Here is a 24,184-nt window from a genome sequence, read left to right on the forward strand (position 1 = left end):
GGAACTCTGGGAATTGAAGTCCACAAGTCTTAAAGTTGCCAAGGCTGCTCTAAACCCAAACTTGGTCACCCAAACTTGGCAACGTTAAGACTGGCGGACTTCAACTCCCAGAATTCTCCAGCCACAGCTGAAGCCCACAAGTCTTAACGTCGCCAACCCCCGCGAGGGCGGGACTCCCACGAGCCGCCCTCGCTAGAGGTCATGGGAGCTGTAGTCCGACGCATTTCGTGGCGCAGCTACTTCCTTCGCCCTCTCCCGTACTTCCTACGAAGCGTCCCCTCCTCTCCTCCCGCCCCTATTTTTTTTTTTTTAAACAGACACGTCGATAACTGCGACACGCAGCCGCGCCTGCGACCCTGACGGAGCAACTTCGGCCTTTACCCTCCCCCCCGCCCACCCTTCGCCTCCATTTAGAAAACCTGCGTCGCGATTGGGCAGAGGGCGCCCTCAGGCCACGCCCAAACGACAGGAGGGGGCGGGGTTTCGAGCGTGCTCTATTTCTGCCTGCGGTCCAGCCGGAGCTGCTTTTGGGGGGGCTCTAGTCTGGTACGTACCGGGGTTCCTCCCGCCGGGGTGGGGAAGGAAGGGAGGAAAGGAACCGGCGAGCGAAGCTGGTTATTCGGGAAAGAAAAGCCAAATTATGTTAAAAAGCAGGCGCTCCCGTTTTTAAATGGCTCCTGGCGCCTTCTTTCTTCCCCGCATTTCGAAAGAATGGGGGGCGCCTCTCCTGCAAAGAGTAATTCGAAGCTCCCCTAAATCCCCACCTTTCTGTGGCGTCTTCCCATCTTGACACCCGAATGCAATTCGGTTTTACTTGTAATCTGCTTTCTCCACTCCCTGGAAATAGTCTCCCTTTTTCTCCCCCTTCCTTCCCGGGTGCAATTTTTTAATGCAACGAATATTGCAAGAGGGGCCATTAATATGGAGAGAGGGGTGGGCGGGCGTGGGGTGCGTTGAGGAGCCGGAGCGGGGGCGTCTTTGCGAAGGAATGGGCAGGGCAGGGCATGACATAGGCCCGTCCATCAGCTTTACAACCTCCTCCCATCTCCAAAGAGAATCCCGAAAAGGTGGGAGTAGTCCGACTTGTTCTCCTGGCTGTCAGTCTATGGGGCGGGGCGGGGGAAGGGGCTCTTGCGAAAGCGAACTCGTCGCTGGCATAATATTAAAACCTTAGGGGAATTGCATTAAATAGATATTTCACATGCCAACTTCTTGGGCTTTTGCATACAGCTTGCCTGGCTTTATATGGGGAAGTTTGGGCTAGCTGCACATAACTTGTGCACTTTTAAGAGTTGGTTTCCCTTCTGGGGTGAGGGGTGGGGGGGTGAGAGGTGGAATTTGTCTTGTCCAAAGGGTCTCTGAAATAGCTTTTTAAAGAAAGCGATTGGAAAATAGTTTCTGGTCTTTTCTTTTAAAGTAGGGTGGTCAGTGCAGAGAAAGGGACAGGATGCCTCCCAGCCTGGAATAAATGCTGGTTTAAATGGCTTCCTCTTTTGTTTCTCCCTTGTGGACACACCAAATGTTTCAGTGGAATTGTTCAGGTTTTGCAATGCTTCAACTGTCCCTGGCAGTCATGTGCTCTTTTAATCTTCCCTTTCTGCTTGCTCAATTTGCAGATCTCTCTTGGAGATAGCATAACTTAGGACTTGAAAAGGTTGCTTAAGTTTTATGGACATGCCCTTTTAAGAGCTGCAGTCCAAAGGGGTTGGGTTTGGAGGGACCTAATGGATGAAATCTTATGCCTCATTATCCATTTTGCCCTGAGGCCTATTCCCCAAACTCCAAAAACCCCAAACTCTTTGGTCTTGGTTTACTTGGGGTGGCATGAGGATCAGAAAATGGATGCCGGGTGTCAAACTCAATTTTATTGAGGGCCGCATCAGGATTGTGTTTGACCTCGGGAGGCGCGTGGGCAGATGGGTACGGCCAGCTTGACGTCACTCGTGTTGGTGCCTGTGGTGGCCCAAGCGCTCTGCCAGCGAAAATGGGCTCCCGAGCTCCAATTTTCGGCCACGACAACTTCCTGTGCCCCTCTGCCTGGAAAAATGGAGCATGCGACCTCCGGGCTCCATTTTCAGCCTCCCCAGCCGTCCCCCCTGGACTCTGGCAGAGGGCTGAACGTGACCCTGCTGAGCTCTCTGGCAGAGGCACCGCGGGCTGGTCCTTCACTGTTTCCAGCGCGGTCTTGCAGGCCAGATCTAAGCACCCTCGTAGGCTGGATCTGGCCCTTGGGCCTTCACTCCCCTTGAAATACAGTAATGTGATATGGGGGGGGGGCAGTAATATAACAGCCAGATGTGCTTTATGGGCCACAAAGCACCTATTCCAGATTTATAATTTTGAAGGGTTGTTAAATGACTGGTTATAAGCCAAGGACTACTTGTGTTTCAAACTCAGAAGTCCAAATAAGATGACTTGGTAATTAATTAATCCAGAGCAGCCATATAATTTTTCATTTCAAACCAAGCTATGGAATGAATAAAAGGAATATCATTAATCCTGTACGAAGATAGCAAATAATCCTATCTCCCTTTTGCAAAGTTGCAACTTTTGTGTGGATAGCTTTCTCTTTAATGAGGTCAGTAAGAAAGGGACCTCAGATGTACGATGAACATTTCTATTAACTCCACAAATAGAAAGTGGGACAGATGTATAATTAATTCTGCATTGAATTTTTTACAATGTAGTTCTCTCACTGAGAGAAATCCCCTCTCCTTTCTTTTTCTTTAGTGTGTTTTGTGTTTCAATATTTGTGATTATGGGTAATTCACACATTGCTAAGGTGCTCAACTCATGGAACATAGAATCTAACACACTAGGCCAGTGACGGATAACCTTCTTTTCGTTGCGTGCTGGAAGCTCACACCCATAATGCAATGTGCACGTGACACCTGCATGCCCTTCCCCCATGCATGCGTGCATGACACCCCCATGTGCACCCCGGGCATGTGTGTGTGATCCCCCCCGATACTCCCCTGCTCCCTCCCCCCGTGCATGCACTCCCCTGCCCATTTTTGGCTTCCAAGTTGGTGCAGGAGGCTTTCCAGGCACAAAATAGGGTGCAGGGCTCCTGTGCGAGCCCCCAAAATGCAATGCGAGCACACCCCTGCTCATGTACACTCATGTCCCACCCATGCGCGCCCCTGTGCGTGTGCTACATAGACATGAAGACCAGCTGGCCAGCGGGAGGTGCATGCACATGTGCAATGGAGTCGGGCTGGGGCAATGGCTGGCATGCCCGAAGAGAGGGCTCTGTGTGTGCCACCTGTGGCACGCGTGCCATAAGTTTGCCATCAAGGCACTAGGCACAAATAGAAAAGATGATCATTCTGGGACTCTGTTGTATTATACAAGTGTTCAAAAATTCTGCAGATAGCTTCCTTGGTACCTATCTGATTTCCTATCTTTGTTTACATTTAAAAGATAATTTAATGGAACTTTTGAAAAAGCACTTTTAGCTCTGGCAACTACATTCTCTCTTCTTTCTCTCCCCCTCTTCTCTCCCCGCCTCCTTATTTTCCAGCTTTCTGGATACCTTCCTTTATTTGAAAAAGAAGTGACTGGTTAAAACTTTACTTTTAGTGAAATACAAGTAAACTTGCCATTTCATTCATTTATCTCATTTATTGTACGCGGTTGATGATTTATGCCTGCGTCAAGCCACAAAGCTTGGGGTAACCGCTTCGTATTCAATCTTGCATTCTTGACTGTGGGAAAAATATTCTTGCCACCTGAGAAGTGGCACTGTTTTTGCTTTCCTAATTCTTGAAGGATAGCAGCAATTTAAAAGCACAAATCTTACTCTTACCCTATTCAAGTAGTCTCCAACTTATGTACTGTAGTGGAGCCTACCCCTTTTAGTCGCAAATAGTAAGAGTCGTAAAGCGGATCATTTTGTTATCAGATCCAATTTTATAACCTTTTTTGTGGAAACCATTATGGGGCATTTTTGATGCAACCCTGAAGTTTTTGGCAAAAATATCATAAATGTGGGATGATTCAAACGACCGCAAATGCCGACTGGTTGCCAAGTACCGTTACTCCTTAAGGAGGCTATGTGTACAATTCTCCCTTGGATCAAAAGAAATTATTTCTCTTCCTCCTCGGTTACTTTTCATTATGGCACAAGATTTCTTTTTCCTGGGGGTTTATTTTTTATTTTGAGTTCATAACTTGTTTGGCATGCATTCTATTAACCTCTTTTATCACTTAAATTGGTATTGTTTTAATTCTTAATAGCTTAAGAACTAAATTATTTTTAAACCCGTAGGAAAAAGGCAGAGAACTTATTGTAATTAAGAACGGCAAACCAGTTCTCCTAGAGTGCTGAACTATATCTCCCAGGATTCCTTTCCATTGGTAGCGCTTACAGGGGTTGCTGGGAGTTGTAGTTTAGCAGCATCTGGGAGTTTTTTTTTAAAACTCCTTAATTTCATCAGTAGCAGCCAGGAATGTATCTGGGGTGTGGGAGCACTGAAGCTGTGTAACACTCTGCATCTTATTTGAATCCACCTGGTGAGAGTGGTTCCACCACAAAACCGCGGTAGACAAAAGCGTGCTCGACGAAAGCGCGTACGTGACGTCATCACAGCGCGACGAAAACATCACGCTGTGAGCGGTAAATTTAAAATTAAAGCGAAAACCTTACCCTAACCCCCCCAAACCTAACCCTAAACCTAACCCTAAACCTAACCCTAAACCTAACCCTTAACCTAACGCTAAACCTAATGCTAACCCTTAACCTAACGCTAAACCTAACCCTAACCCTTAACCTAACCCTAACCCTTACCTTTATGTGAATCGGCTTGCTTTAATTTTATTTTAATTTCAATTTAATTTATTTTTAATTTTTTTGTCGCGCTGCTGATGACGTCAGGTACGCGCTTTCGTCGAGTGCGGTTTTGTCTACCGCGGTTTTGACGGGTCACGGGTGAGAGTTAGGCAGACGTGGTCACAGGTGATTTACAGACAGAACTTGATCTGACATTGGTCTTCACAGTGATACCTGTAGAGCTTCCCTGCTGAAGAGGAAAAGAGCAGGTGTATGTGTGGAGGTGTGTGTGTGTGTGTGTGTGTGTGGTGGTGGCCATTACTGGGAACAGCATTTGCATCTTTTGTCCTTGATCCCAGAGGAATATCTGAGCAGTCATCGGACTGTCCCAAAGGTGCTTTTTTTCAAGAGGCAACTGAACTTTCTGGTTTTTCTTTGAAAACATTTCACTTCTCATCCAAGAAGCTTCTTCAGCTCTGACTGGATGGTGGGGAATGGAAGGATTTATACTTCTTGAAGGCAGCTGGTCATTTGCATTCTTTTAGCAAGTTGTTAAGGTTACCTGGAGGTTTATCTGTGTCATCAGGGTCACCTGAGTGGTGCAAATTGGTGTGGAGGCTTCTTGGAATTGTGTTGTAGATTGGAGATAAATGATCCCTCCCCCTCTGTTGAGAGACACAGGTGTTCAATTTTGACAAAGGTGGCCTCTTTAACCCCTTTTTCAAACCAGCGATCCTCTCTGTCCAAAATATGGACTTTGCTGTCTTCGGAAGACTTTGCTGTCTTTTAAAAGCAGATGGACTTCTAAATCTAGTCCTGATGTGTTTGTTCTCCTATGTTGTGCCATGCCTTTATGAAGTGGTTGTTTTGTTTTCTCAATGTACAGATCTGCACATGGCTCACTGCATTGTACTGCATACACCTCAGGAGGAGCTTCAACCAACATAACATACGTGCACACTTCAAACTCAAGAATACACAAAGGCAGAAACTTGTCCACCCCAAGGATAAAACACTCAGACAGAAACTCAGCAATGTGGTATATGCACTTTGTACATTTTGTATTCTAATAGCCTTTCCCCTCCTCCCTTCCTTTCAGCTAAAAGTTCTGTGAATCTCAGCTTTTCTTGGAGCCGTCTCCTTCCCATATTTCAATGATGAGTCTCCAGTGGGCAGCTGTGGCCACTTTTCTCTATGCGGAAGTTATCCTTGTGTTTCTCCTCTGCATCCCCTTTATCTCTGCAACAAGGTAAGGAGATAGGAGGGTGAGTGTGGGAAGGGTCCCTGAAACCTTGATGGCTTCGGCTGCTGAGAAATGCAAAAATGTAGGTCAAAACTCAGCTTGGTTTCCAGAGGATTGCTAAGAGAGTGACTCCGGAAACTTGGAATGATGAGTGAGAGTAATTAAGATCCGAAAGCAGGCAGCAGAATATATTTTTAACCAATGTCAATAATCCAAAGGAGGCTGGGATAATCGGCCTGTACATGCTTGTGTGTTAAACGTAAAGAGTTGCTCAAGTTTGTATTAATTAACTACTTAGGTTTAAGTTTAAGATTTAATGAATTTGTATGCCGCCCAATCCCGAAGGACTCTGGGCGGCTTATGTAGAAACAATTTAAAATACTAAGAAATTTAAAATACAAAGACAAAGCAAGTTAAAAGAACACAACATGCACTCAGTTCTTAGTGGGGCTGGAACTCAATCAAGGATCAACAGCCCCAGGCCTGCCGGAACAGCCAGGTCTTAGTAGACTTTCGGAAGGCCGAGAGAGGGGGGATGGTCCAGATCTCAGGGGGTAGATCATTCCATAGGGCCGGGGCAGCTACAGAGAAGGCTCTCCCCCGAGGAGCCGCCAGTCGACACTGTGTGGTCGATGGCACCCGGAGAAGTCCCATCCTGTGAGATCTTATCGGGCGCTGGGAGGTATGTGGCAGGAGGCGGTCACGGAGGTATCCAGGTCCTAGGCCATGTAGGGCTTTAAAGGTGATAACCAGGTTTTGAGGCTTTCAGGCAGTCCTCTAACTATGACCATAATTAGCCTGCAATTATGATTGTAAACTATGATGGTCGTTAAGTAGACCATTACATGATCGTGCCTGATTTCATGATCTTTTTTTGCAGCAAGCCTTAAGCAAACTCTTCTGTAAAAAGAAAAAATTAAAAGATAACACACTAAGTTTAATTCTGGCTTAATCTCGCCACTTACTCTCTTCTGTCTTCAATTTTAATTTAACTTTTGGTTTTTTGGGGTGATCTCTAATAGTAAAATTTTTCTCACCAATTCGACACACTTTCTCTCCCACTTTCTTTCTGTTCTGGAGCTGTCCCAACTTCAGCAGCTTCAATGGCTGCGTCTCTGTCGCCGGAAAAAAAAGGTTCTCCTGGATCAATCAGGGACTTTGCGATGTCCCTGAGATCAGCAGGATGTGCCCTCTTCTATCACCATCTTTACGGGACGGTTTAGGTCCAAAAGGACCGTCCAGCGGCAGAGATATCGAGCTCCAAGATCGCACCTCGTATCGTCGCAACATCAGCTCCTCCCTCCTCCTTAAGCAAACCCTTGTTGCTGGGAGGGTTTTTTTTTTTTTTTTATGGAAACCAGAAATACAAGCCAGTTTCCACCAAAACTGTAGATTGTGGTCATGTGACTACAGCATGCTGCAAACAGCCATAAATCCAGGCTGGTTGCCCAGCACCCAAAATACGGTCTCATGACCATGGGGAGGTGGTTGGAAATTCAACCACCTTCCCCATGGTTGGGAAATCTGGGCTGTAGATACTTTTTTCAGGAACTATTGTAACTTTGAACAGTCACTAAATCACCAGTTGTAAGTCGAGGACTAACTGTTTACCCCCCCAAAAAACCCTACGAGTGGCTTGCAAGTTTAAAATAATGAGTAGTGCAAGTAGTTCTCACTTACCACCCACTTACTCAGTGACCGGTCAAAGTCATAACTGCACTAAAAAAAGGAGACAACTGTCCCGTGAAGTTGTTACGGCTGTCACAATGTTCCCATGGTCACTTCCCAATTTGGGTGCTTGGCAGTTGGCATGCATTCATGGTGGCCATAGTGTTCTGTGGTTACATGATGGCCGTTTGGGTGCTTCATGCCCATCTTCAAGCAAAGCCAATGGGGAAGCTGGCAGAACTTTGCAAATGGTAAGCATGCGACGTCCTGCTTAACCACAGTCAGAAATGATGAATTAACATATCTGCCAGGCATGGGTCACATGATGTTTCATTTTATGCCTTTGCCTCCTGTGCCCCTTTGTCCTTGGCAATATAATTGTCATAATCATGACTTTTCAGTCATTTTTAAAAGTTATTTGGGAGGCAGCAGCCAATATCTAAAACGTTTGCTAAGCCATAATGTAACATGCATTGCAGTCTGATGGGTGTATTTCCCCCCCTTTTAATGTTGGAAATTTTTCTACAGGTGGCAGAAAATCTTCAAGTCCCGTTTGGTGCATCTCCTTGTGATTTACGGAAACACTTTCTTTGTCGTACTTATAATCATCCTTGTTTTGTTGTTTCTTGGTAAGTAGAAGCCTGTGCAATTGGTTAGTGTTGCTGATGGTATTATTCATATCAATTATTCATAAAGGTGTGGCTATTTGCATACAGGTAATCCTTATGACAATTCAGTGATTGTCCAAAGTTACAGCGGCAATCAAAAAAGTGTCTTATGACCACTTGTGGTCATTGCAGCATCCCAGTGGTGGGTTTCAAAAATTGTTCGAACCTACTCTGTGGGTGTGGCCTCCTTTGTGGGAGTGGCTTGCTGCCCATGTGACCGGATGGGAGTGGCTTGCCGTCCATGTGACCGGATATGAAGATGCCGACGACACTTGTCAGAAACACCTTAAATTACCTCACACACAGCACTGGCAGGCATAAGAATAGGATGTAAACTTGTTTATTAAAAGGCACCTTTGGTTTGCGTTAAAACAACTTCAACACACGCAACGTTCTGATTGCACCACAAACGCAGTAGTCATCCTTACCTTTCCCAGAGGCACTGAGTTTTATAAATAGGAGCAGGATAGTGTAGAATAATCATATCCGAGGACCAGTGGTGGGTTTCAAAAAATGTTTGGAACCTCTTCTGTAGGTGTGGCCTGCTTTCTGGGTCCACTGGTGGAACCTCTTCTAACCGGTTCGGTAGATTTGACGAACCGGTTCTACCGAATAGGTGCGAACTGGTAGGAACTCACCTCTGTAGCATCCCCAAGGTCACATGATCAAAATTCAGGCTTGGCAACTGGCATGTATTTATGGAAAATACAAAAAGGAATGGGGAAAAAAAAATCTAGCCCCAGATTTCTGCCAATGGTCATAAATCAACACATGCTGGAAGATAAGCCAGGATAGAAGGTTTCCAATTGGTTACTGAGGAAGAGCAGAGGGCAATCATGACTAATATTGGTGCTGGATTGAAAAGATGCTAAACTACTGATCTATCCAGAAGCAAAAGGAAAGTTTGATGCTCCAAAGTTTCATGTACTGTTGGTACATGGAACGTCAGATCCATGAACCAAGGCCAAGTTGATGTTTGCAGAGCAGAAATGTCAAGACCGAACATTAAAGTTTTGGGCATCTGTAAAATGAATGGCCTGGACCACCTGCCTTCACACCAGTAAAACTTTTGCATCTTCTGCTGTGGATGAGAAAAACACAAAAGAAATGGAATAGCTGCCAATGTTAGCAGAAGGGGATCACAGTCAGTGCTCAGGTACATTAGAAAATGATTTCAAATGAATCCAAGGCAATAACAGCGGCCTCTGTGCTCCAATCACAGAGGCAGATGGCGTGGCTGTTGAAGAGCTCTCCTACAGAAGATTTCTGGGCGAAATGTGTGATACCCTTAACAATGAAACAAAAATAACGCCAGATGTGAAAAGCAAGTAGACTATGGGATGATAAGTTGGGAACAGCTGTAGAAACAAAGAGCAATAGATAACAGAGGAGAATTTGCCCAACTACTGAATTGCAGAGAAAAAGACCAAAAATTACGTCTGTCTAAACAACACAAATGAATTGATAACAACTGAATGGGCAGGACAAAAGAATTATTTAAACATGTTACATCAATCAAAGGAGACCATTTATGCAAAGATGGGCTGAGGAAGGGCAAGAAAAGGCCAAAGATCTACTGGATATATGAAAAGCTGTAGAAAAATGGCCCCAAATCAAGGATGCATATTAAGATCACTGAACTAGAACCAGGCAGTCTGGGAAGTGAAGTTAAAATGCTGCTTCTCAATTGATTAATTACTAGCAAAATAATATAAATCTTACAGTTTAAATCTTATAAAATAATTTGTGCAGTTTCTAAACAAGTATGGAAAAACACAAGCAGAATCTAGAAGCAATCCATTTTTATTCCAATATCAAAGAAGAGGAAGTAGCTGAAACTCTTGAACAATTGCACTTCTCTGACATCTGAAAAAAATGCTGAAGATTTTGCAGTTTGTATTTTAATAGCACACGCAACAGGTACCAAGATACACAAGGTAGATTCAGAAATTGCAGAGCACCAGACAGCACATAGCTGATATCCACTGAATAATGTAAAACCAAAGATACTTATATAGGTTTGCTTAAGTTTTGGTTATGGATAGCTAATCCTTAAAAACATGAGTACTTTTTTATTATATTTTTATGCTGCCCATCTCCCCTATGAGGCAACTCTTAACAAATTATAAGAAGACAAGTAAAAAAAATAATTAAAATATTAAAACTGCAAAAAAAAGGGGGGGGGGCTAAGAGATGGATGGCACAGGGATGAGGTCGTCTTCCCCATCAGCCACCTCTTGTAGTGAGCTCACATACACACAAACAAACGCGTCCGGGGCCCCAAGTGTTTATACCCTTTTGAAAGGCCAAAAGGATCGGACCAGTCCTGTCTTCCAGTGGTAGAGTGTTCCACAAGCATAGGGCCACAGCGGAAAAGGCATTTTCCCTGCCCACTGGAATTCCTTAGCAGATAGGATCCGTGGCAGGCCTCTTCCGCTGTCTCGATGGGGGCGGGCTAGTTCCATTGGGGTGAGATGGTTCTTCAGATATACAGGTAATCCTTGACTTAGGACAATTGAGCCCAACTTTTTTGTTGAGACATTGGTTAAGTGAGTTTTGCCCCATTTTACAACCTCTTGCCACAGTTGCTCAGTAAGTAAGTAAATCTTTATTACGGTCAAAGACCAGCAGTACACATTCGTTTTTACACTATGTTAAAAAGTACTGACATTAAGATATAATTAAAAAGTATTGACGTTAAAAGTGGAAAATAACATACATGTTCTCAGATTGTTCGGGTCACTCCCTGGTTTACCTGTTAAGTATAGGAGTAAATACAATGGTCCAAAGATTGTTAGAGGTATGTCCAGATAATTGGTACCAGATGACAACTATACTTCTGTAGCCAATTTTTTTCTTATGGATATTGCAGCCGCACAGAGCTTTGCCTCTGCATACGTGGTAACCGGGTTAGTGTCCTGGAGGGGAAAGCCTAGATAAAAATTGTCTGCCCTCCCTGGCAATCTCTCTAATAAGGGGAGAATGTGTGCAGACCTACAAGCTCTGTATAGCTCGCAGTGTAATAGAACATGTGAATTATCTTCCACTTCTCCTTTACCACATATACAAACGCGTTCTGCTGTAGGTGTTCTCTTATACCTGCCCTGGAGGAATGCTGAAGGAAGAGTGTTAAATCTGGCTCTGAAGAAAGCTATTCTTTGTTTTGGGGAGATCAGGTCATTTAGATACCTTGCCGATTCCCACACACCCTGTTTGATTCTGTCCCTACTGTGGAGAGGCAACCTATTTAGTTCTTCTTGGAACTCCATGTCCTTCATTCTATTAATTACTACTTGCTTTGCTTGCTCAAAGCCTAGGGACATTAAGAATAACAGTGAGAGCCCATAAGAGCCCAGCTTGTGATCAATTGCCTGTTTCCAGGGGGAGGGGAAATTGTCAGTCAACACTAGTGGGGACAGTCCCTCTGGGAAGAAATGCATTTTAAGCCAATGAATGATCATCATCTTCCAGGCTCTTACCTGAATTTGAGGCATGCCTGTCTCAATTCTTAACTGGGCATTTGGAGTTCCATTGGGTGCAGCTAAGATGGCTCGCAGGAATTTGGTTTGTATAGTTTCTAGTAAATCTTGCTTTGCAAGGATTCCTGTTTGTGCCCCATATAGAAGTTGTGCCAATGTTTTGGCCTCAAAGGGTTTTAAGGCAGCAGGTACTAACTGACCTCCACCTGTATAAAAGAAATGTTTGATTGCATTTGAGGACCTATTGGCTACTTGCAATGTGTGATCCGGGTGTGCCTTCCATGTCCCTAGTGAGTGAAAAATCACACCAAGGTATCTAAATGTTCTAACCTGTTCCAAACTATGTCCTTCTATTTTCTTGGCCTTTTAGCAAAAACTAAAAAAAATTAATTTATAAAAGTTAAGGACCAGCTTGTTTTGCCTGCAATAGCCGAGTGTTGCCCTAATTGCTCTCTTCAGTCCTACAGGGGAACAGTTACTAAGTGAATCACCACAGTTGATAAGTTAATAATAATAAAGTTGTTTCTTAAGTGAATCTGGCTTTCCCTTTGATTTTGTTTATCAAAACGTTGCAAAAGATAATCACATGACCTTGGGTATGTGATCATAGCAACAGTCATAAGTGAATTAATTGTCAAGCATCTGAATTCTGATCACGTGATCATGGGGATGCTACGAAGGTCGTAAGTGTGAAAACTAATCATAAATCCTGTTTTTTCAGTGCCGTTTTAAGTTTAAATGGTAACTAAATGAATTGTAAGTCGAGGACTACCGGTATTAAGTCATCCAATCTGTCTATTGAAGAATTTATTTCATGACTAGGAAACAACAATTAGAATGAAATACAGATCAGTTAAACCAGGGGTATCCAAACTTGGGAACTTTAAGACTGGTGGACTTCAACTCCCAGAACTCCCCAGCCAGCCTGGCTGGGGAGTTCTGGGAGTTGAAGTCCACAAGTCTTGGAAGTCTTCAGGCTGGTTGGGGAATTCTGGGAGTTGAAGTCCACAAGTCTTGAAGTCTCCAGGCTGGCTGGGGAATTCTGGGAGTTGAAGTCCACAAGCAAGTCTTCAGGCTGGCTGGGGAATTCTGGGAGTTGAAGTCCACAGTCTTGAAGTCTCCAGGCTGGCTGGGGAATTCTGGGAGTTGAAGTCCACAAGCAAGTCTTCAGGCTGACTGGGGAATTCTGGGAGTTGAAGTCCACAAGTCTTGAAGTCTTCAGGCTGACTGGGGAATTCTGGGAGTTGAAGTCCACAAGTCTTGAAGTCTCCAGGCTGGCTGGGGAATTCTGGGAGTTGAAGTCCACAAGTCTTAAAAGTTCCCATGTTTGGACACCCCTGAGTTAAAATGGTTCAGAATTGGAAAAAGAACGTTCCAAGCTTGATTACTGTCAGTTGATTACATGCAAAATGTAACATGAGAAAGTCTAGAAGAAACAGAAATAAGGTTGCTGGAGGAAACCACCACCACTGCCACAGATACGCTGCTGCTCAGAACATTAGAAATGAGGAAGACGTTAAAAGAATCTCTTGTTGAAAGTGAAAGGAACAAAACGCAACGGCAAGTATGCTGCTCTGTACTAAGATTATGCCAAAACCCAACAAAGATTGAAGTCGTAATAGACTTTCATCTCACTTCAAAAATCCACAAGAATAATAACTTGCTGCAGCACAAATAATCTTTTACTTAAGACCACAGTTGCGTCTGGAATCTCAGTCGCTGAGTGAAGTGGTCATTGAGTGACATGTCATATGACTGTTTCATTCAACGACTGCAATCCTGGGTCATACAATTGCAGTCGTTAGAATGGCGAGTTTCCTTGGAGGGCAGGGAAGAGTCGAAGCCCCTGGCTATGGGCTAGCCAGTTCCAGAGCTTACTGGTGTGTGTGTGAAGCTGGTACTACCCTGGACCATTTAGTCTACTTCTTACTCAGCCATGCATGGGAGCCCTTGGATGGCTCCAGGGCCCAGAGGGTGCAACCGGACGGCCGTGAAGACCTGGCTGTCCCAGCAAACCTGGGGTTGAATTTCCCCCCCTACTCGAATTTGCTGTGTCTGTTGTGCTTTTAAACTGTTTGTATTGTTTGTTTGTCTTTGTCTCACTTTTTGTAATTTCCCCTCCCTTGGCTTTGTTCAGCCGCCCTGAGTCCCTTCGGGGAATAGGGCAGCCTACAAATTGAATAAACTCCAACTCCAAATCCAACCCAGTGGTGGGTTTCAAAAATTGTTTGAACCTACTCTGTGGGTGTGGCCTCCTTTGTGGGAGTGGCTTGCCGCCCATGTGACCAGATGGGAGTGGCTTGCCGCCCATGTGACCGGATATGAAGATGCTGACGACACTTGTCAGGACCACCTTAAATTACCTCACACACAGCACCGGCATGCATAAAAATATGATGTAAACTTGTTTTTTAAAAGGCATCTTTGGTTTGCGTTAAAACAACTTCAACACACGCAATATTCTGATTGCACCACAAACGCAGTAGTCACCCTTACCTTTCACAGAGGCCCTGAGTTTTATAAATATGAGCATGATAGTGTAGAATAATCATATCCAAGGACCAGTGGTGGGTTTCAAAAAAATTTGGAGCCTCTTCTGTAGGTGTGGCCTGCTTTCCGGGTCCACTGGTGGAACATCTTCTAACCGGTTCGGTAGATTTGACGAACCGGTTCTACCGAATAGGTGCGAACTGGTAGGAACCCACCTGTGGTGCAGCCTTTCTGGTTTTGACGCAGGCCACTTTTCCACAGGCCCCTTTGCAACATTCTGAAAGCAGATGCTTTTTTCTTGCAATCCTTTAGGAGATTCCCTTTTAAGGAGGCTCCCCTCCTTAAAAGGATTGCGAGAACGGTGTGGGGTGATCTCTGCAGCAAAGCGCCAGGTTCTGTCTCAATTCAGAAAACCAACAGCAATTAGAAATACTATAATTTTGTTCTTAACTGTGATTTACAGTCAACGAGCAATGAAAAGTAGCAAACAACTGCAACTAGTTTGCATTCGCTACTGAGATTAATTTCTTGGAGCTAGGAGCAAATATTTTGGAGTAAATGATAGTACCGTAGCATCAGCAGACCTCTGCAGCTCCGTTCCATCCCCACTAGTAACTTAGGAACATGTTTGAAGTACCGTATATACTCAAGTATAAGCCGAGTTTTTCAGTTTTTTGGGGCTGAAAAAAGCCGCCTCGGCTTATACTCAAGTCAGTGAAAAATTTGCCCGAAATGGAGGAGAAAAGGGGGCGGGGCCATGCCGCTGGGTGACGCTCGTGAATGGCCCGGCGCCCTTGTGAGTTTCCCCTCCCTCTGTGTCAGTTTGCCACGCAGTGCACACCGCACCATCCCCCCTCCTCACGTTCTAATGTAATGCAGGGCTGTCTTACGATTCCCCTTCCTCCCCCTCCTGCCGCTCTGCAACGATGTCCCACCTCCTCCTTGTTATGGCAAGCAGCCACATAACGATGTCCCAGAGCTAGTTTACTGTTTTTCTTTGAAATAAATATTCAAAAACATTATTGGTATCTATTTTTATTTTTGAAATTTACCGGTAGCTGCTGCATTTCTCACTCTAGGCTTATACTCGAGTCAATAACTTTTCCAGTTTTTTGTGGTAAAATTAGGTGCCTCGGCTTATATTCGGGCCGGCCTATACTCGAGTATATACGGTATATCTGCTCTGCTGGTGAACTGGCTCTGTTGGGCATCCTACTTTGTGATGTATATCGCCTGGACTACTGTAACGCTCTCTACATGGGGCTGCCCTTGAAGAGCACCCGGAAGCTTCAACTGGTCCAGAATGCGGCTGCGCGGGTTATCATGGGGGTACCTAGGTGTTCCCATGTTACACCCCCTTTAGGCGGCCTGCACTGGTTGCCGGTTGTCTTCCGGGTGCGATTCAAGGTACTAATTATGACCTTTAAAGCGCTCCATGGCTTAGGCCCAGGGTATCTGCGAGACCACCTACTGCCACCGGTAGCCTCCCACCGTCCAGTGCGATCCCACAGAGTTGACCTCCTCAGGGTGCCGTCGGCCAGACAGTGTCGGCTAGCGACCCCCAGGGGGAGAGCCTTCTCTGTGGGAGCACCTTCCCTCTGGAATGAGCTGCCCCGGGAGCATAATCATCGTATAATCCCTGACCTCCGGTCCTTCCGACACGCCCTAAAAAGTTGGCTTTTCCAGCAAGCCAGCCTGGCCTGAACAAAACAAAATAAATTATTGATCACTGTTAATTTTAATTTTAATTTTTTTAAAAAAAATGTCATTGTCAATTTTAATTGGGTTTGGGATATTCTATTTAATTTTTTTTTTAACTTTTGTATTATGTGTTTCTTTTAATGTTGTATGCCGCCCTGAGTCCTTGGGAGAAGTGCAGCATATAAATCTAATAAACCTAATCCTATATATTTGTCTGAGGTGTTCTTAATAATAAATAATCACACATATAAAGCCATGAGGGATAATTGGACAATGTTTCTACAAACCGGGCTGGAATTTGTACATGAATTTTATTATGTATTCAGAGCTGTGATTGTTTCTCAATGACTTGCAGATGCCATTCGCGAGATCCAGAAATACGACGATGTGACGGAGAAAGTGAACCTGCAGAACAACCCTGGGGCTGTGGAGCATTTTCATATGAAGCTCTTCCGGGCCCAAAGAAACCTGTACATTGCTGGATTTTCATTATTGATGGCCTTGTAAGTACGGAAGGAAAAAAAACAACAACCCACCGTTGAAATTAATTCATTTCACAACCTTGCAGTTCTCAGATATTTGGGGCCATCATTACCCAGCCAGCATACTAGCTAGTGTTTGCTAATGTCCAACACATTAAATTAGACCAGATTGAAAAAAAAAAACTGGCTGTAGTTTCTTGGCTGTAGCAAAGCTTTTGGCAGGAAGGAATTGGAGGAGAATTGGAAATACGTGGCTATAAAACATGCAATTACGTCTAGTTATCTAGGTGGCACAGTGGTTTGAGTGCAGTATTGCAGGCTGCTTCTGCTAACTGCCGGCTGCCTGCAATTTGGCAGTTCAAATCTCACCAGGCTCAAAGTTGACTCAGGTTCCATCCTTCCAAGATGGGTAAAACGAGGAGCCAGATTGTTGGGAGAAGGGGGGAGGGCAATATGATGACTCTGGTATTGGACCTGGGTACTTGAGAGACCGCCTGCTGCCAATTACCTCCCAAAGACCCGTCAGATCTCACAGGGTCGGCCTCCTCCGGGTTCCGTCCACCAGCCAATGCCATCTGGCTGCCACCCGGGGGAGGGCCTTCTCTGTGGCAGCTCCGGCCCTTTGGAACGAACTCCCCGCGGAGATCCGGACCCTCACCTCTCTCCAGGCCTTCCGGAAAGCCGTCAAAACCTGGCTGTGCCGGCAGGCCTGGGGTTGATGAGTTCCCCTCCCCTCTCGACTGGTATGGCTGTGTGATTTTCGTGTATTTTAATTATGTGTACTGTTGTTTATGTTCCCTTTCCCCCCTGAGTTGTTCGCCGCCCTGAGTCCCTCCTGGAGAAGGGCGGCATACAAATAAACCAAATACAAATACAAATACTCTGTAAACTGCTTAGAGAGGGCTGTAAAAGCACTGCGAAGTGGTATATAAGTCTACTTGGTATCATTCCTAAGATTGGCTTTTTGTTAGTAGGGTCAGTCCTATCAATCTCAGATGATTTGGCCATTCGTGAAGGCTGCCAAAGAAACCTCATTTGGAATCCTTGCTTTTCCAGAGGGTAGAAAGAGGTTTGTGGGAAAGGCATCTTTAAGTATGCACAAGTGGGAAAGATGTTTTCTTTCAAACTACAAGCAAACCATTGCACTTCAGCAGTTTTGCTGAACCATTTTGGATTGGTTGCCATGTGGCAGAATGGGGCGGTTCCATATTTTGGGATGAAACGAAATCTAGAACGTCCTAGAGGAATTTTAAGGGGAAGGATGTCGAGGCTAATGAGCATCGTCCCCCCCTTTCTCTCCTTCGCTCAGTTAGTTTCCAGGATGGTCTATCTCTTCATGTTCCACCTTAGCTGCAGCTTGCATTGTTGTTCTCTTAGCATGGCCCATTGTCGCGATCCATGTTCCCCATTTTGCAGTGTCAGTGTTAGGTAAGCTCCCCGTTGGGAGAGCGAGTGTGTTCAGAGAAGCGTTGTGAGAGTTGTGTTGGAGAACACACAAACCAGCATAGAGAGACACTGCAGTTTAAATAGGCTTTTACTTTTGTGGAAATAGAGGTATCAGAGTCCATCAAACAATCCAAGTCATACACGGGATAAGATAGTCAGTCATCAACGTCTTTCAGTTATGTGATAATCCGAATAACATAGTCCATAATCATACAAACAGTCCGGTACACAAAGTTTGCTAGCAGTTGCAAAACTTACAATAGCTCACGGCACTTTCTAACAGCCAGCTTCCAAAACACTCAGATCCGGTCAGCCCAGCATCTAACAAACAGAGAGCTAACAGTCATTCTGGCTCCCTCTTATGGCCGATTGAGGAAAACAGCAACCAATCACATTTTACAGTATGATTTAAAGAAACAGGTATATAGCATTGTTACATGATTTATATATTGCCAACCCAACCGTTAGATTATATTCCTAACAGTCCGTATTCTCTTCTTCCCATTAGCACGTATATCCCACCAGCACATAGACACACACCAGTCTTCCCAGCCTTTCTGTTACCTTGGTTGCTGTCCATATATAGCGGGGGTGTTAAACTCACGGGCCAGATGCATCGTGCGCTGGGCACGCCACCCTCAGTTTAGCGAAGAGGGGAAAAGTTGTGATGCGTCACGTGGCAACAATGATGAACATCCCTGATATATGGCTTTTGCACCTGTTCTTTATAGCATTGATCTCCAGTGTCTGGAACAGGCTCCCAGATGCCAAGCATACCCCATCCCTTTCCCCCTTCCCCCCTTCCCCCCAATTTGCCTGTTCTTCCCACTGTCTTTACTCCTTCCTTTCTTTCAGCTGCTGCCTTAGGGTTTTCCTATTCCTATTCTTACTCCCCCAAATAACTTTTGCCAAAGCCAATTCTGGTTCGGTCTATACTCAGAACTGACTCATTCTATGCATGTTTCCAAGCATTTAAAACCTACATATTTGGTTTGGAGTTGGACCATCTGAAACTCTTTGCTCCATGAGCAGAATGTTTATTATATCCCTAAAGTGGGGGAGGTACATCCAATATCGCTCGCGCGGCTGCCTTCTGGACCAACTGCAGTCTTCGAACACTTTTCAGGGGCAGCCCCATGTAGAACGCGTTACAGTAATAATGCATTGTCCTGGAATTGTACTTTTTTAAAAAGTTCAGATGAGTTTCCGGTATTGGTGCATGTTTAGATCGTGACCCGTCAAAACCGCGGTCCACAAAAGCGTGCATTTGATGTCATCACAGCGCGATGAAAAAAATTAAAAATTGAAATAACAATAAAATTAAAGCAAGCCGATTCACATAAAGGTAAGGGTTAGGTTTAGGGTTAGGGTTAGGGTTAGGTTAAGGGTTAGGGTTAGGTTTAGAGCGTTAGGGTTACGTTAAATTTTACGTTAAAGGTTAGCATTAGGTTTAGCGTTAGGTTAAGGGTTAGGTTTAGGGTTAGATTTAGGCTTAGGTTAAGGGTTAGGTTTAGGGTTAGGTTTAGGGTTAGGTTTGGGGTTAGGTTTGGGGGGGGTAGGGTAAGGTTTTCGCTTTATTTTTACATTTTTCCATCACAGCGCGATGTTTTCGTCGCGCTGTGATGACGTCAAATGCGCGCTTTTGTCGACCACGATTTTGTCGTCTACGGTTTTGTGGTGGAACCGTTTAGATTGCATGAAAAATAAACAGAAGGCAAATGGATTCATATAGGTAGCTCTTGACTTATTATTTCTTTAGACACTCTTTCGAAATTACAGTGGTATTGAAAAAGTACTTGCCACCCTGCACTTAAAGACCAATGCAGCATCTCCGTGGTCATGAGATCGAAATTTGGGCAGTTGGCATCTGATATGTACTTACAACTGTAGCTTCCCAGGGTAACGTAGTTGTGACCTTCCCAGACAACTTCTGACAAAGTTAATGGGGGGAAGGCAGGTTCTCTTAACGACTGCATTATCTGTTTAATGACCGCTGCGATTCACCGAACAACTACAGGTAATCCTCAACTTACAACCACAATTGAGTCTAAAATTTATGTTGCTGTGAGTTTTGGCCCGTTTTACGACTTTCCTTGCCACAGTTGTCAAAGTGAATCACTTTGTGCAGTTGTTAAGTTAATAGCTTGGTTGTTAAGTGAATCTGGATACCTCATTGACTCTGCTGTCAGGAGGGTCGCAAAATGGGATTGCGTCACACACACCCCCCAGGACATTGCAACCGTCATAAATGCGAGTCAGTTGCCAAGCGTCTGAATTTGGATCGCACGACCATTGGGGATGCTGTAAAGGTTGTAAGTGTGAAAAACAGTCATGCCACTTTTTTTCAGTGTCGTAACTCTGAATGGTCACTAAATGAACCGTTGTAAGTCGAGGACTACCTGTAAAGCCAAAAATGTCATAAAATGGTGCTCACTTGATTACCTTACTTAGTGACAGAAATTCTGGCCTCAATTGAGGTCATAAGTTGAGGCTACCTGTAGTTATTTTTTCTGGAGTTCTGTATCATGTAGCCTGAAAACTTTGGATATAGGCACAAAAGCCTTAGGAAGCTACTATTGGAATATTTTTTGGGGGGTATGATAGATTGGGAAACATTAGAAACTTAAAATTATTAAAAATTAAAAATGAATGGAATTGCTTTATTTATGTTTAATCCGGTGCCAGTTGAAGTGTGATCCCCATCATGCCATTCAAAGACTTGCATTGTGCAGAATGACAAAAACCACAACTGTTGCGTAACAGTAGACACCATGCCACATTGTCCTGGTAGGGGAAGAGAACAGATGGGTAACTCCACCTGTAATCTTACCTGGAAGACATCTGCAATCAAACCCTCCCATGTTTCCTCTTGCTGTTCTGATCGTTGCCTTTCTTTGCATGAAATAGCTCTGGAAGTTTGGCCATTGGGCCACAAGGTGGCGGCAGACTAGAACACCACATCCTTCTCTTTCTTTTTCTTTCTTTCTTTCTTTCTTTCTTTCTTTCTTTCTTTCTTTCTTTCTTTCTTTCCTTCTTTCCTTCTTTCTTTCTCTCTCTCTCTCTCCCCTCCCTCCCTCCCCCCTCTCTCCCTCTCTCTCCCCCCCACCCCTCTTTCTCTCCCTCCCTCTCCCTGAAAGGCAGGCTCTTCAAAGATTTCTTTATATCCTGAATCAGCCAGGATATTGAATGTTTTCCTCTTGGTAGTAACCCTAACATTGCATAGATGTGATTAGATGACTTGGAATACAGAGAGCACCTTCCTAGCCTTGGGGTCCAGTCGATTTACAGAAATTGCTGCCCTTGACGAGAAGCATTAGGTAAACGAGATTTCAAATCCTCAAAAGAGTTTTCTCCACCCTTGTTTCAGAAAAGCAACATTTGCCATTCGTGCTCTTGCGGCCTTGCTACCGTAATAGCTGCCGTTCACGACCCAAGTGAATCAGGAAGTTGCGTCTTTAAAATCTTCCACTTGGGAAGTTTGCCTGCCCAACTCTTGGGTTTAATTAGCAGCTGCTTTTGGCTTGGAGAGACCATTTAAGAAGGTTGCTAAGAAATGCCTGTGGCATGTAAATCAGCCTGAATGCAGCAGCAAGTAGAGCCAAGGTGGCGCAGTGGTTAAAAGCAGCACTGCAGGCTACTGCTAGATCAGCAGGTCAGCGGTTCAAATCTCACCGGCTCAGGGTTGACTCAGCCTTCCATCCTTCCGAGGTGGGTAAAATGAGGACCCAGATTGTTGGGGGCAATATGCTGACTCTCTGTAAACCGCTTAGAGAGGCCTGAAAGGCCTATGAAGCGGTATATAAGTCTACTGCTATTGCTATTGCTGCTATTTAAAGAGGATCGTCCTGATTATGCACTTGAGATGGAAAAAAAGGGCTAGCTATGAATTCCGTTTCTTTGCTGTATTTCTGGCCAGAGAAGCAAACTTTCTAATCTCGACACCAGCTGTTAACACTGGACACAGCTTCTCTGCTGTGTACCAATCTCTTTTTGTTGCAAGGAGAAGTGTCAGGTCTCTTCAGAATAATTATGGAGGGGCAACAGGATTCATTCTGCCTGTTTTTTACTCTTAAGCCTTGTCATGAGTCCACAGGACCATCGGAAAGTCTCCTCCTCCTCCCCACTTTCTTGGAGAGAAGCTGTTCTAAAACCAGAGTGTGAGTTTTGGGCTGCTTGTCACAGTCTGTTTTGGCTGATTGGGCCTACATCTGGCATCTATTTTCATTCCTTCCTTCAAAACATTTGTATAGCCACCCATCTTAATGCCAAACTCCGGGTGGTCACATTTAGAACAACATTTAGAACAACATTTAAAGCAACATTTAAAGCAACATTTAAAGCAACATTTAAAGCAACATTTAGAACAATTAAACAACAACACAGGAACCAGAGTGATGGTGATTTTGTCTATGCTGATGGTGTTGAGGTGGTACCCCAGGAATTTCACCCAAGACAACTATCCCCATTGGTACTGTTTTTGGTTTCCTTTGCCAACCTTCTACTACTTCAATTTAAAAGGTAAAAGTTCCCCTTGCCACATATGTGCTAGTCTTTCCCAACTCTAGGGGGCGGTGCTCATCTCCGTTTCAAAGCCGAAGAGCCAGCGCTGTCCGAAGACGTCTCCGTGGTCATGTGGTCGGCATCACTAAACGCTAAAGGCGCACGAAGCGTTTTGTTACCTTCCCACCAAAAAGGTGGCTCCTATTTTTCCACTTGCATTTTTACGTGCTTTCGAACTGCTAGGTTGGCAGAAGCTGGGACAAGTAACGGGAGCTCACTCCGTTAACGCGGCGCTAGGGATTCGAACTGCCAAACCAATGACCTTTCTGATCAACAAGCTCAGCCACTGAGCCACAGCGTCCCTTCAATTTACAGGTCTTTATATTTGTGGATTTCCTCTAGTTTTTTTTTCTCTTCTAGTCTGCTTTTTCCCGTATTGCAGTGTGTTTCTTTCTTTCTTATCAACAGCTGTTAAGTCTGGGGTGTTGTGGGGCAGATGCTTGTCTGTTTGAATTCTTCTTTTTCTATTTCTTGATCTGTGTTGTGGTCCTGCCAGTTTTTTGCTTGCAGGCAAGTGGTATTTCCTGAACATATTCCAATGCACGTTGCTGCTTTGACATGGCCTTGTTTATAATTAGTCTGTGTGATCTTCATGCACCGGCTAAATAGCTGGGCCCACTGTTCCTTCTGGTTCTTTGCCTGTTACGGTCTTCTCAATTCTGGCTTTATATGCATTAAGTTCGTAAGACTTAGTCTTCTGTAGCTGGAAATAGCCCCTCTGTTCCTTTTTCAGTTTTGTAACTTTTAGCCATTGCTAAGTATTATTATGTTCTTTGCCTACTCGTTTTTTTATGTATTGGCTGTGTAATATTTTGGCCATTCCATGTCTCTTTTTCTTCATTTGGTCTTTCTTGTAGGCCAGTTTGATGACTTTGGTAGTCAGTAATGTTCATGATGCACCAGTAACGTGCGGTGAGGTTTATGGCTGGTGAGGCACTGACACAAGTGGTGGGTTTCAAATTTTTTTAGACTTGTGGACTTCAACTCCCAGAATTCCACAGCCAGGCATGCTCAGTTCCAATTTAAAGCGGCAGCATTTGTTTTTCTCCTTTGCCAAATAGGTTTCCTTCTTTCTTTTTCTTCTCCCTTCCCCTCCCGCCTCACCTACGTCAGGAATTTTTAGGCTTTTAACCCTTGCTTAACTCTGCTCGAGTGATCATAAAACGCCTAAAGTCAGACTAGATGAGGCACGTCATTCTCCTGCCTCCTCCTGTAGAGGGCGCTTTTTTAGAGGCTTTTTTAAACAGTTAAGCACCAAACAGAGTCATCCACGGTGACTCTGGCAGCAACTAGCTCAGCCTGACCTCAGCTCTTGCCTTTTTCCTTTTACATTTTCTTTTCTTTTCATGATGACAGTGGTGAGGCTCTGCCTCCCCTGACTGCATGTCACTGTGATGCACTATCTTCAGCACATCTTCTTCACTATCCTTCAAATATACTTCCAGTGCTTTTTTGTTCTTCTTCAGCTCTCTGATGTGCTTTCAACATTAGTGTCCTTGGTAAGTAGAGTCTGTCAACGTCCCTGCATGGATGAAGGGCCTGATTCATTGTCATTATTTTTCCTGATATTCCTATCCAGGGCTTCTACTACAGGTCCATTTCCACTATTCCAACTGTGTCTCTCATCCCTGGAATTCCCCAGACGTTAATTACCTTGATGGTATTCCCTTCAGTGG

At 44.6% G+C, this 24,184-nt stretch overlaps 1 protein-coding gene across 1 annotated transcript in view; it reads left to right on the top strand.

Moving 5' to 3' along the window:
* Positions 1-397: 397 nt before the first annotated feature.
* BCAP31 (B cell receptor associated protein 31) overlaps positions 398-24,184 on the top strand; it is a 64,963-nt gene continuing 41,176 nt past the window's right edge. The window contains exons 1-4 of the mRNA XM_087710862.1: positions 398-546; positions 5,871-6,020; positions 8,211-8,311; positions 16,376-16,523. Of these exons, the coding sequence (XP_087566988.1) occupies positions 5,926-6,020; positions 8,211-8,311; positions 16,376-16,523 (344 nt within the window). The 5' untranslated portion in view covers positions 398-546; positions 5,871-5,925. The remainder of the gene's footprint in view (positions 547-5,870; positions 6,021-8,210; positions 8,312-16,375; positions 16,524-24,184) is intronic.

This window comes from Thamnophis sirtalis, unplaced genomic scaffold (genome assembly GCF_051295495.1).
Source record: "Thamnophis sirtalis isolate CommonGarterSnake01/CBP01778 unplaced genomic scaffold, rThaSir2_p1.2 scaffold_3, whole genome shotgun sequence".
Classification (NCBI taxonomy): domain Eukaryota; kingdom Metazoa; phylum Chordata; class Lepidosauria; order Squamata; family Natricidae; genus Thamnophis; species Thamnophis sirtalis.